The 13,800-nt window shown below is 33.8% G+C and overlaps 1 protein-coding gene across 1 annotated transcript in view; it reads right to left on the reverse strand.

Annotated features, from left to right (window-relative positions):
- Window positions 1-1,651: 1,651 nt before the first annotated feature.
- The window catches only part of AHR (aryl hydrocarbon receptor), a 49,650-nt gene continuing 37,501 nt past the window's right edge, over window positions 1,652-13,800 (reverse strand). The window contains exons 4-11 of the mRNA XM_073238741.1: window positions 11,714-11,803; window positions 10,295-10,412; window positions 9,487-9,617; window positions 8,096-8,298; window positions 7,345-7,454; window positions 6,827-6,968; window positions 4,925-6,119; window positions 1,652-3,981 (exon numbers count right to left, since the gene is read on the reverse strand). Of these exons, the coding sequence (XP_073094842.1) occupies window positions 3,835-3,981; window positions 4,925-6,119; window positions 6,827-6,968; window positions 7,345-7,454; window positions 8,096-8,298; window positions 9,487-9,617; window positions 10,295-10,412; window positions 11,714-11,803 (2,136 nt within the window). The 3' untranslated portion in view covers window positions 1,652-3,834. The remainder of the gene's footprint in view (window positions 3,982-4,924; window positions 6,120-6,826; window positions 6,969-7,344; window positions 7,455-8,095; window positions 8,299-9,486; window positions 9,618-10,294; window positions 10,413-11,713; window positions 11,804-13,800) is intronic.

Here is a 13,800-nt window from a genome sequence, read left to right on the forward strand (position 1 = left end):
GCAGGTACAACTGTTATCCTTATTTTATAGAGAAGAAAACTTGGTCAGAGAGAAAGAGAGTTTTCCAATGTTCATATCACCTATGTGCTGAGCCAGGAGTCTGCCTCTAGGCTGGGTGTGCTTAGCTTTGCTCTGTTCCTCTCAAGAGGAAAGGATGCTCCACAATGACAATCTGAGATAATGTCTTTGTATCTCCCCCTTTTTAGAGATAACAGATTTTGAAGGGACTCATCAAAAAGACAGTAGTTGCAGAATGAATGAGCTTCCAAAAGGAGAGTCTATAGAGGAAAAAATCATAAATGGTCAGAACTAAGCCTGTTGCCAAGTGGGAGGAGGGAAGGGTAGCTAACAAAGAAAAGCAAAGGAATAATAGTTTCAGAAAAACTAATATGGAAGCTAAGGGAAGAAAGTTCACTGGGGGTGCAATCAATTTGGCTGCCAGGCCATAGAGAATCTGCCAATGGTAAGAAGGAAGTTACATGAACTTCAACAAAGCAGTGTAATAGAAGGGCAGAAAACAAAACCAGATTTCAGGAGATCAAAAATTATTTTAGAAGAGGAGATGTAGTTTAATAAGAAAAGGGACTCAGGATTAAGTGATTTTCTTCCAGGACTGAAGGAGACCTGTACACAGGGAAGCCTATAGAGGAGAGAAAGGACTCTGGAGAAGTGAAATGGAGGAACTAAGTGCAGGAAATTGGAAAGGAAGGGTGGTAATGGTAGGGTTAGGAGAACCTCTCCTCCTTAGAGATGAGCCTAGGAGACTAAAGACGGTGGTATTGCTGAGGTGAAGGTACAGACACACAGGATGTGTATGGGTGTTTGATGGTCTCAATTTTATTAGTAAAACTGGAAGCAAGGACATCTGCAGACATTGGAAGAAATATCGAGAGATTATCAAGTATCTTGAGTAGTTAACATTCTCTGGGTGTGTTTGGTTGGCAGCCTTGGTGAAAAGAGAGTAAGTTGAAGTCATTCATGCCATTTGACTGAGTGAAAGCAGAGATCAGAAATACAATTATCTTGATTTTTGTTTTGATATTTTTAGATCAAACAGTTAAAATAACTTATGTAATTCTTACAGACTCCATCTTTCTAAAATGCTCAAAATTAAGTATGATGTTAACTTGCTACATTTTTATTAAGTTGTTGAGAAAAATATCTAATTGACTGTAAAGGATAAAACTAATGTAAAAAAAGAATTGTTACTAGAATGGAAACTATTTTTCTCAGGAATTTCCTTCAAGTAAGTCTAATTGCAGAATTCTTGGTGTTTTAACGCCAAAGGCTAAAAAAAACAACAATTTATGTTTGTTATAATTTGTGCTTGGATTAGAAAAATAAACGTGAGTTGTTTTATGGAATTTTAGACTGTTTAATGTGAAATAACTAATATCACTATATCTGTAACACTGATAATAGAAGGTTTAAGAGAACAGTATTTCAGGACCATTTTAACCTATGAAGTTACTTGGAGTGTGTTTTTTTAACATTCAGGTAAAGACAAAATGTCAAGGAGCAAAACTTTGTAAGAAGTTTATGAGTTACTGCCTTAGTGTCTCCTTAAATATTGCGGACTGCTTTCACCTACCTAATACTACTACTATACATACCCTTTATATGGACCAGAAAGAATTTACATTAAAACATATTATTCATACTTGATTTTTATTACCATATATATTATTGTATACAATTCTGTTTGAGAGTATAAATCATACTTTAAACAAAAAATGTATGCATGGCATATGTAAGCAGTAACATTCTGAAGGAAAGGGAAAAGCCATGAAAACATTTACCTAAAAGTTAGTGATAACTGAAAACCACTAGTTTGTGCAGAGTAACGACTGAAAAGATTGACAATACATGGGAACACTGGTAATTCTTCAGGTACTGTGAAAACAACCCAGTACAGGAAAAGTTCAAATTAGACATATCCACCTCCTTTGAAGTACATATTATCTATAAATCCTCGACAGAACAATACACAAAGCATTCTTTTTTTGGCACTTAGCAATACAGACAAAGGTGTATTTGGTTTAATGTGATTTTATTATTCAGATAGATAAATTTTAGTTATATAGATAAAAATATACAATAAATTTTTAAGTGTATAATTGTTATATTCACAATTAAAAATGCCTATTTTTTCATGGAACAATTCAGTCAATAACATGTAGAAGAGACTAACAAAAATGGCTTATATGAAGACTTTTAATGAAAGGTGTGAATGTAAAAATGGAAATTAATCCAGGACACTGGTCTAAATCAGTGATACCTCATGCTGGAAACAAATTATGAAATGTTTTAGACAAATTTATTTTTCCAACACTTAAATTCTACAGTTTGATTCAATAATTTGACTGAAAATGCACAGAACTGGCAGATTATCTAAAGCCACTTTCATATACATTAATTGAAAAAAAATGCATTTTAACACTACATCTCAGGATTCTATCATGTTTGTTTTTATATACATGCTTTTCTGTAATACATTGCAAAACATGTCTATGCCCATTAGATGTCATATTTAAATAAAAGGACAAATGGTGGCACTTTTCCTTTAAATCACCTGAAGACAGAAAAGTTACTAGAGTGATTAATTTGTCTTACTGCTAAGAAAGGTCATTATATAGAAACAACCTAAAGTTATGAGAACTGCATGGTTGTCTTTTTGACACCAACTTAAAAGCGGTTGGATGCATTATTTGATTTCTTAAAAAGACACAGTGATAAAAAATATTTACAGCCTCAACAAATTATTTATGTGCATGTATAAGGTATGGACTATTTTCAAATGAAAGATTGAAAATGTTTTACAAATAGTTTGTTCATTACACAATGCACCGTTCTTTCATAATGACTTCGCACCAATTTTAACACTCCTCAAATATGAGAAAAACAAATAGTCTCCACTGTATTAAGAGTGAAATTTATAAAGTCAACATACTATATGTTGAAGCATTAAAGAATTTATATACACACTGAAATGGGTGCTTTAACTGAAGAGCTAGAAATAATAAACATGATTGTAGTAAAGGGCAGATTTTTCACATCGCAACATTCAACTACCATGGTGGAGAATCTCTTCTGAAGACACTTAAAATTTTAGTACTACTGTCCTTACTTCCAAATTATTATTATGTAAGTAGCATTTACTTTCAAAATTTTCAACATAAGGCACACAGCACATTTAAAGTCTGGAGGCAAGTAGATCATGTCATAAATAATGTGCAATCAATCATGATTTGCCCTCTACCTAAAGAAAGCAGGTGAGTAGTGCAGTTAAAACATGCCTGGATGAATAAAAAGGACTGAATTTAAGAAATACAAATAATATTAATTTAAAAAAGCCTATTTCATATAAAATATACAGCCTACAGTGTTTGTTATAGGTAGAAAAAATTGTGAGGCACTTACATTAACAATGAGGAGGAAAGCACTGAGACTCTTTTTATAAAAGCACCAGAGAAAAATAAAAGGAAATCCTTTTATATTTGGTGTACTGATATAAGCAATTCAAAGCATTTCATGTTATTCTGACAGAAATCATTTCAATAGAGAAAATTTCTTTTTTAAAAGTGTCCTGAAGTTCCCCTGAATAAGTTTTGTGTATTCTGTGGCACTCAGAATAGTGTGAAATGTAGAGGGTACCTTATTCCTCTCAGCTGCACACTATTTTAATGACTGTAGTATCTGTAATTTTCATACTCTTTAATAACTCTTAAGTGCAAACAACAATGCCTCCGTGTCTACTCTGATGTCTGACACGGACAGTTTTGTTATGCTACAATCAAACTAATCCAAACACCAAGGTGAAAACTAGAATTGGAATTACAGGAATCCACTGGATGTCAAATCAGGAAAAGGTGTGGCTTCTGATGGATGATGAAGGGGCTGAAGGTGTGTGGCAGGCTGAGTGTTACTTATGTTATTTAATTCAGCTCGATAGGTTTCATTTAAAACTCCTCCATTCTGAAACTGAGAACAAAAATAACAATGCAACTTATTAGAATCCATCTTTCAAATATCTTAAAAATACATTTTATCACATAATAGCTTAAAATGTTCATCATACATATTAACTTCAACTTCCTTTACTGCTATTGGTAAATTTTAAATCATTCAGTGAAAATAGACTGACCACATATTATGTATTAGTTGCACTTATGACCTTGTGGTTTCTCCATTAGATGGTACAGACGAGTGATACAACTGTCTCACTCCCAAATCTGGCATTTCATGAACGAATTGCCTTTGGTTTGGATCAGAGTTCTCATGAACTGCAGTTATATATTCTATATCACAAGTATATTTGCTTTGACCAGTTTTAAGATCTGGTACCTTCAAGATTACTAACAGGACTGCAGATGACCTAAGACTTCTCCAAGAGGCGAGATTTGCTAGAGGTTTCATAATACTCCAAAAATATTTTACCATGGGTAGGATTTCCTAAACCAATTTTTTATTTGTACTATGCCTTTTAATTAGTACCATTATAATTACAGAATTAAGTTACCGAATAAAATGCCTGCTGTCTTACAATGAAATTAGATTGCTATAAATGGTAACAAGGAGGAGCTTCAGAATGAATTCCAGGGATCATCTAGGACAAAGGCATTTGAAGAAAGCATCCCTATAGTGATTTTAACCCAATTTCAACATATATTTGAGCTGTGAAACCTGTATTTTTAAAAGGTCACACAGTCAAGAAAGACAAAGTATTTTAAACTGTATACTTTTAACTAACTTCACCTGGTAACTTAAGGCTGTATTCAAGTTGCTTTAGCCCTGGATTTCTTTCTACTTTATGATTTGGGTAAATGTATCAGTAGCATACAGGAAAGGTACTGACATACAGATATAGAACATGTCTAACTCATGTCTACACTGAAAGGGTTTATTCAGTTGATAAAACCTTTACCTTGCTTAAAAATGCCTGTGGGCCTGGCACTGCTGGGCTATACTGCATCTGGGCCACATGGCTGTGCTGAACTTCTGGTTGGCACTGGTACATCGACACAGCCCCGGCATAACATGTCTGAGGAGTTACTGTGGCTGACTGTGCATTTAGTCCGTGGTTGTGGTTTTCAGGAACTTGTAAACACCTGACAAAATCTTCTAAATTCGAAGTTGTAGGATATGGGACTGGTTCAAAATTCCCTATGGGAAAGTCTAACTGTGTATCCTTGGAATGTTGTGGTAACACAGATTGATTATAGGGAATAAAGTTCTGTGCATAAGGCAGGGTATCAATCTCAGCTTTGTAGGGAAACACCTGATTGGTCCCAGGTAAGTTGGAAAACACATTATACTGTTCTGGGTCTTGCTGAGGACAACTGAAAGGCACAGACTGGTTAGTGTTCCAATTGGCAAACATGCCGTTAACTTGCATATGCTTCATTTTCTGACACAGTTGCTGCTGCTCCCCTGCTGTGTGCTCCTGATGGCGCAGGAGCTGCTGTTCCTGCACCAGGCAGCTGGACGTCAGAGCCACGGTCTCCTGCTGTTGGTAACTTGAACACCCAAAAGTAGACTTACTTAAAGAATCTTGGACAAATGACAGGATTTCATCTGTTATGTCAATATCTCTAAAGTCATCCTCACCAGAAAAGTCAGTTCTAAAAAATTCCTCATTCTGTTGCATGTGTCTGATATCTTCAAAATCAATGCCTAGGTGTTTCATAATTCTGTACAGGTCACTGTTTTTATCTGGAGAGAGCTCTGTATGAGCTCCTGTGAGCGCTGGGTTCATTTCCTGAGACTGACCAATTTGCTCATGTTTCAGGATATTATCACTTCCCATTGCAGTGCAGTCACTCACAGATTCATTAAAAAAATTTCTTTCAAAAGGTGTGCTGCTACTTGAAGCAGGACAGAGATAGACAGACTCATCTTGCTGCATCATGGCAGCTAGGAGGGAACTGGAATTGAGTGTGTCCTTATTTAGAGTTGATTTGATAGCAGAATCACTCCCACTAGCACCACTTTTGGTTCTCACTGGGTCCATCACAGGAGGAGAAGGGCTGGTTATCTCATACAACACAGCTTCTCCAGTGGTAAACATAAAAGGCAACTTCACAGTTCGCTTTCGTAAATGCTCTGTTCCTTCTTCATCTCTAAAATGGTATACAAGAAAGTATGTATCAGGAAGAATTGTATCAAACATTTAAACTGATTTCTAAAATATATTCAGAAATATAAAGGGTAAAGGGCCAAGACAATCCTGAAGGAGAACACCACAAAAAAATCCTAAGAAAAGTTGCATTTATACTTAGATATCAAGATTATAAAGGCAGAATAATTAAGGCAATGAGAAATCGGTGCAAAAGTATAGTAGGCTAGTGGAACCATAGACACAATCCCCTGACTGAAATGCAGTGGGGAAAAAGATTAACTTAGTAAGTAATTTAAGCCCCATATAAAAATCTATACTCTAAGTAGAGAACACATTTGCAATACAAATATTTGACAAAAATACTCATTTCCAGAATAAAAAACAAAATCTTGCTTAACAATCATGCTAAAACAAAACATTGCTATATTTTTATTTTACAAATGGCACTAGCTTTTCATCATTCCTTGGTTTACTCAGGATAAAACCCTGGAGTTTTCTTTGGTTATTCTTTCTGTAGCTCTACATATTTAATTCAATAAAGTTTGTCAATTCTAACTTCTCAATGTGCTTCATCTATGCTGCCTCCTTTCTATACATATTATCTTTCCAATTTTTATGTCTAGAGTAAATTCTAAGTTATGTGAGGGGCTGTATAAACCAAAGTATTACTAAAATAAAAAAGAAAACAATATTAGTCTTTGTGCTTACGTTAGAGGTCTTTGAGTTGCAATGATATAATCTGGTCTTCCATTTTTGTAAACTAAGCGTGCATTAGACTGGACCCAGGCCCATCGATTATCTTTGGTAAGAAGCCTGAACACTATCATGCCACTCTCCCCAGTCTTAATCACTGAAATAAAATTACCAAAATCAAAATATTACAGAAAATCATTGAAGCAAAGATATTTCTGGATATATTTCATTTATCACCAAGGATGACAAATGCCTTGACAACTTTTAAACACAGCATAATAAAATGCATTGAAATAGTTCTTCAGAGTTATTTTTTCTATTAAGACTAAATTTATTATAGAAAAGGTTACAAGGAACATTAAGTAACACATGAAACTATGCAGGAAAAATAATTATTTTCATTTTTAATATGGGAACCTTTCCTTAAAGTATATTTATTACCACAGACATCTGAATTAATAAATCTTCCATTGAAAATTTCTTAAGTAAAACTTGTACTAGAGTATAATATAAGGTCCTGAGGAACAACTTACTCCGGATATGATACTCAGCACAATAAAGCATATCAGCAGCATGAATAAATTGATACCCTGATCCTCTCATGCACAGTTCTGCTTCAGTGTAGCCTAAAACAATTTTTCCTCTGTTTAAAAAAAAAAGTAAAATTAAAATTCAGCATAAATGAAGTAACCACTGTTTAAGTTTATTGGTTACAGTCTACTTGTGCTATGTTTTACATGACATAATTTCACATTAGCAAGTAGAAACAACCACATTTATGTTAACTATTCTATTTTGCTTATGGCTGCAAATTGCAATTTTATATGATTTTCTTCTGAATAAAGACTATGGAAAATAGTATGGCTAAAGATGAATCTAACACTAGATTATGCAGGTAAAACAAAATCTTTAATGAAAATCTACAATGTTTAAGCTCCATTTTGAGGGGCAATCTTTCAAGCTGTCTGAATTCCCATGTTAGGAGAAAAGCAATTATGTTTTGATATGATATGAATGCTAATATCAGTCTACTTCATAATCATCTGACAGATACTGAATCTTACTAATTAATGAAAACATCATCTTTATGATACAGAAATTGTGGCAAGTACTTTATGATAAAATAAGATGACTTGTGGGCTTGACTGAATTATTTTAAAGGCTAAGAGCATGAAATAATAGCTAATCTAACAATATTCTATGCTATATGTTTTACATGCTAAGAGAGACTTACTGTAACATAATTTAAATTTGATAAAATAAAACTGAAAAATGTTTACTTACTTGGCATCACAACCAGTAGGTGTGAAGTCTAGTTTGTGTTTGGTTCTAAAGATGAAATTTTTGGTTCGAATTTCAAGGATGGATGGTGTTTGAAGTGGAGTAGCTACTGCAAACAAGGCCAACTGAGGTGGAAGTATTGACCCATCTTGCCCTTTCTTGTTCTGTCCATGAAGATACTTTAGCCTCCCTTGGAAATTCATAGCCTGAAAAAAAAAAACAACAGTTCATCTTTGTTTTTTAATGGTCACAACAAGAACACTGGTATCATTTTCTGAGCTTGCCAGTGCGCTATCATTCCCACCTAACGTAGCACCAGGCACTCAAGATGTGTTTCTAGAATTGAGTAGAGATGAAGTCCTCAGTTAATTGCAAATATTTTATGAGCTATATAGCTCATAGTGTATTTCATAACTCATGGCAATTTTTTATACAGAAACAAAACATAATTGTAACAAAACACTAAAATGAACTATGAAATGACATAAGGAATGCAGAACTCTACTAAAAATACAGAATAATTTTGGAAGATGAGGAAACAAAGACAATTTAAACATGAACATGGTTAGATGCTTAAAACAGTATTAACCATGCCAAGGATGATTCTGACATCAATATGATAGCACAAGGAAGAAGAGACTCAATGAAACAAAGTCCAACTCAGAAGTACACAATAATTGATCATCAGTAGTAGGAAAACCATCTCAGCACAATTCTAATTCTAGGTCAGCAAAATTATCTTCAGGAATAAACCAACAAAAATCACTCTTTGCTAATGTTTAAGATTTGATTGTTTCAAACTCCTAATAATTCACAAAGGTAATATGTAACATGCTTTGTATTCTCTTCTCCTGGGCCCAGCAGAGTGAGGATACAGACATTTGAGAGGAAAGACCATCTTTACTCTGAATATCCTTGCTAAGCTGCTCCCTGGTTATCCTATCAGATATTCAGATTTCACAGCAACATCTCATACCAGATCATGAATATACAACCATTTTTAGGCAGTTATTCTAACCAAGTGGAAAAGACCATAATAATTTTTTTATTTTAAATCTGTCAGGGATTAAATCCAAATGGGGTAAACATGTTACTGCTAGAGAGGGGCTACCTGGTTCTCTTTTACCTAAAAAATCCTAAAAGTAGGCAAAGTACAAGGTTCCATGTTATTTCACTCAGCATTTGTAACCGCATCCTAAAGAGCAGAGAATTTGAGTAATGGAAGATACTAAAAAATCCAAAATAATGATATTAAAAAGTTACTTTTGCTTTATCCAATTATTTGATAAAGTAGACTTTTAAGACCAAACTCAAATTTAACCAAAGAAAGTTGGTTTCACCTTTTTATATTCTAAAACTTAATAGTAAATGCCAGTATAAGATTTGCACCTTACCAGAAAACCTGATGAATTATCTAGCAGACACCTTAGTCGGCATACGAAGCACCTCTCCATAAAAGAAGAGTTTTCTGAAGGAAGCTGGTCTGTGTTATAATAGACTGCTGGCTGTGGGAGGCCATTAGCTTCTGTGGAAATAATAGCAATACAAATTTACTTGCCATTTTGCTATAAAATTGCCTGAGTAGCTGAAATCATTGTGAATTTCTAAACTGGAGTCTGTATTCTGAATACAAAAAAAATTTTTCAGAAGAGGAGCTAATGAAAAGAAACAAACTTATTGAAACTCACTTCTACTACATAGAACTTGCCTTGGTTTCATTTTTATTTCTATTGAGCTATCACTGCCAACAATTTCCATATTTTCTAATTTTTTTTTTCTTTTTAACATTTTCACAGACATCTGAAAACACTGCTTCTTTGAGAAGTTTTTTTTATACCTACATGTGCTGGTTTGATTTTCAATCTGGTGCATTTTAAACACAGAACTCTCCACAGTCTAGTATCAACCTTGTAAATTCCTTCCCATCTTTTACAAAAGTATGACAGTTGTTTTTAAAAAATATATTACTGAGTATGGCAACACTTCCATACTTAAAATTCATCAGTGACTCTCATCTGTGAAAATGTTCCTTGGGCCTTCAGGCTTCTTGTAACCTGGTTCTTATCTATAGCTGCAGACTCAGGTCTTCTTACTTCTTCCCAGCCTTTACCATAGAGTGCAATGCCCCTGAAGGTTCTTTGGTTCCCTTCACAGAATTATATTAAAAAATCACTGATGTTGTCTTTTGGTAAGCATTCTTACCATCAATTCTTTGTCCAGAGTCTTGCAAAGGGTTTAAAGCCCAATGTAGCTGACGCTGAAATTCAGCTCGGTCTTCAGTATGGATAAGTTCATACACACTCTGATGTATGACATCAGACTAAAGAAAAAAGACACAAGAGAATATTTTTAAAGTATTGATTAAAAAATGTTGCTTACTAGAGTCAATTCAAAACCCAGCTTTATTAGTGGGTGCTTATTAATGATAATGAATGCAAAGTCAATGATCACAGAGCTCTCCAATCATGCAAGAAAGGAAAATCTGGAAAGAGACCAGAACTGTAACTGATAAGCCAAAAATTATTCACCATTACTCCCCTACTCAACACTTTTCAGTCAAGGAGGTCACCTCCCCATCCCTTAATTGCAATAACTTAAGTTCTGCTTATTTATCCATTCATTAATCTTAGAAATCCTACTTCATTCATGAAACCCTATCTGAACATCCAGTCATCTTTAATATCTATTAAGTATCATGTATCTCCTTCATTGTTCCTTAATAATTTTCTTTACATTCAAATTTTACTTCTACTTAGGCTTCGTAAAACTGAGGGATTATACCTTTACTAGGTCAAAATCCTTCCTCCGTCTCACCTCTCAGAACTTAAACTAGTTTTTCTAACTTTTTTTCACAGCAATTAATGGTAAGAAATATATTTTCCATCTATTGTGTGTGTATACATACATATACAAAAAAAAAAGTTTCAAAAAACTCTTATGTAGTCTATTTTCTATTCTAAGGAACTAAATTGATTGGCTAATCTCTTTGATTTCTTAACTTATGAAGCACATTACTGAATAACAAGTAAGAAAAGTTATTAAGTTTCAAACAGGATTTTGCACAAACATTAGTATATTTTATTTAAAATTCAAAAAGACTGGAAGTTAGGCTTTGTGGCAATAGCCCATACTTTCTCTAGGTTAGCTTAAATACCATTTTCTTCAGGAAAGCTTCCATAATCCACCTAAAATCAGAATTAAAGATACATGACATAGTATTTTCTTTGTAACTTTATGTATCTCATTCACTTCATAGCTCATATGCCCTCAGGTATCCAAAACTAATTTGACAGCAAATATTCTCATCTGCCCCCATCCAAACCCCACCTGTTCCTTATATTTCTTACACATTTCTTATACAGAAACATTCCTTAATAAGTGAAAGAAGAAACATAATATCCATGAATCTCATAAACATTTAAGGAAATTATAATACAATAAATTACTAATAGTATGAAAATATATTAGCTGTAAGTAGATTTTTGTTCTACAGCATAGATTTTGGTATTTTATGTGTAGAAATTACCAATGGTGCCCCTAAAGTATAAGAAATATAAAAAGTAGAAATTTTCTAAAAAAAAAAAAAATTTAGGTGACCTAAGAAAAATAGATTCGATTTACCTGCTGAAACCCTAGATAATCTTGTATTGTTGAAGAAGCATAAAAGACCAAAGCGTCTGTAGTGACAACCAGCACAAACCCATTCAGAGCCTACAAAGAAAAAAGTAATGAAATTAAGTCATGTGACTAAATAACAGTATTGTCACTCATAAATATTGACTGCAGTAAAGGCTGTTCCTTTTATTGATGAAAAATCTTCTCTTTAAAATGGTTAAAATTATTACACCTCACAGACATACCACATGCCCATGGAGAGGAATCTATTTAACGCCTTTTGATTTGGCTAAGAAAAGCTCAGTGCTAAACTTAATGCTCAATCACAGTAACTTTAATAGAAAAGTGCTTTCATCCTCTTCCTCCTCATGCTTCAGAATGTGTTTTAAATACACTGTACATGTCTTTGAAAATAAACTGTATAAAGATCATTTACTATAACTCATAACTCTGTTTTTTAGAGGAGGATAGTTTGTAAAGACGCTGACTAGATCCTTAAGACAAATCTGATAGGAGTAAATCTTTGTGTAAAGACAGTTCAAGCACTGACACAATTTGTAATTTGGATAGTCTCAAAGTACTTTTTATTGGAAAATACATATAAATGGATTATATATAAAACATAAGGCATATGTAATACAAAATACACATGTAAAATAATAAATAGAAAATGTCCATTTTTACTAATATATTTTAGGTTTAAAGCTATCATTTTATATATGCTATTTCTATTTATTCCATCTGTACTACACTGCTTTTTCTTTCCATTTTGCCTGCTTTTGGCCAACTATTTTTATCATTCCTTTTTCTTCCCTTGTTTTAGTCTGGAAGCTATACTCTCTTGTCTATTCTTTTAGAGATTATTCAAGTCCACTGTTAATGTCGCTATACTCTTAGGTATCAAAAGTATTTAGATAACTTTAAACATTTGTTATTACATATTTTAATTCTATAACCCCCTACTATTTCCACTCAGTATGATATATTCTTTGCTATGTGATCATGTCTAAATGCTTCTGAGACTCTTCCTCATGCAAAAGGGGATATGGTAGGATTTAGTGTAAAAACATGCACTTTGGAGTCAGACAGATTTGGACTGGTTCCTGTCTCAGTCTCTTACTAGCTATGTGACTTTGATTATTTCCTCCTTCAAACTTTAGAGCCATCACTTGAAAAACAGTCATTTTATCAAGTGGATATGATGACTTTATCTCATCTAACTCAGTGCCTGGCATGGAACTGACAATTAATGTAAGACACTGTTACTATAAGGTTGTGGAAGTGAGCAAATGAAGATTCATATGATCATCCTTTATAATAGGTATCTATTATAAATAGGTATCTAAATGACAGTTATTAGTTTACTCAACACTTAATAAACTTACGAACCAAACAGGACACCTGCTAAGTACTGGGATTCAAAAATTAACAAGATTGATGCTCACACAGTGTGGTAGCTACCTTTTTATCAGACAAGGTACATGAAACACAGTGACTCCTTTTCACTAAAGTTCTTTTCACCTTCAAAATCTTTAATCTGTATTGTACTCCTGAGAAACTGATCACAAAGACAAAAATGGCACCTACTATTTAACAGCCACTTTTCTAAATATTTCGATATATTCAAATGGTTTAATTCCCTCAACAATCCATGGAGGTAGGAGCCATATTCCAGTTTAACAATCAAGGAGACTGAATTAAAGAATGTATAGTAACTCGCCCAAGCTTACACAGTTAGGAAAACGCTGCGCTAAGTGGTAACCTCAGTCTGGCTCTGTAGCCTCTCCCCTGACCTATGGTGACCTGCCACGTTTATGTGTGCTGCTCACCACAGCTGCATGACTGTGACTCTTTTCATTACAACTGGGCTGTAAGGTCCTTGATTTCATCGATTATACCTCATAATACCTGGCAATTCCCTAGGCTTATGAATGCTAAAGGCATCCACAGGGAACTTAAGTATTTAATGATTAACATCTTCAAAATGGAATATTCTTAAATTTTAGTTGGCAGTATACACCCATTTTTGCATTTTTTCATCCTGAAAATATCTTCTTTCTAGAGAATAGTATCCACTGATTATATACATATTG

This window comes from Manis javanica, chromosome 6, assembly GCF_040802235.1.
Source record: "Manis javanica isolate MJ-LG chromosome 6, MJ_LKY, whole genome shotgun sequence".
Lineage (NCBI taxonomy): Eukaryota > Metazoa > Chordata > Mammalia > Pholidota > Manidae > Manis > Manis javanica.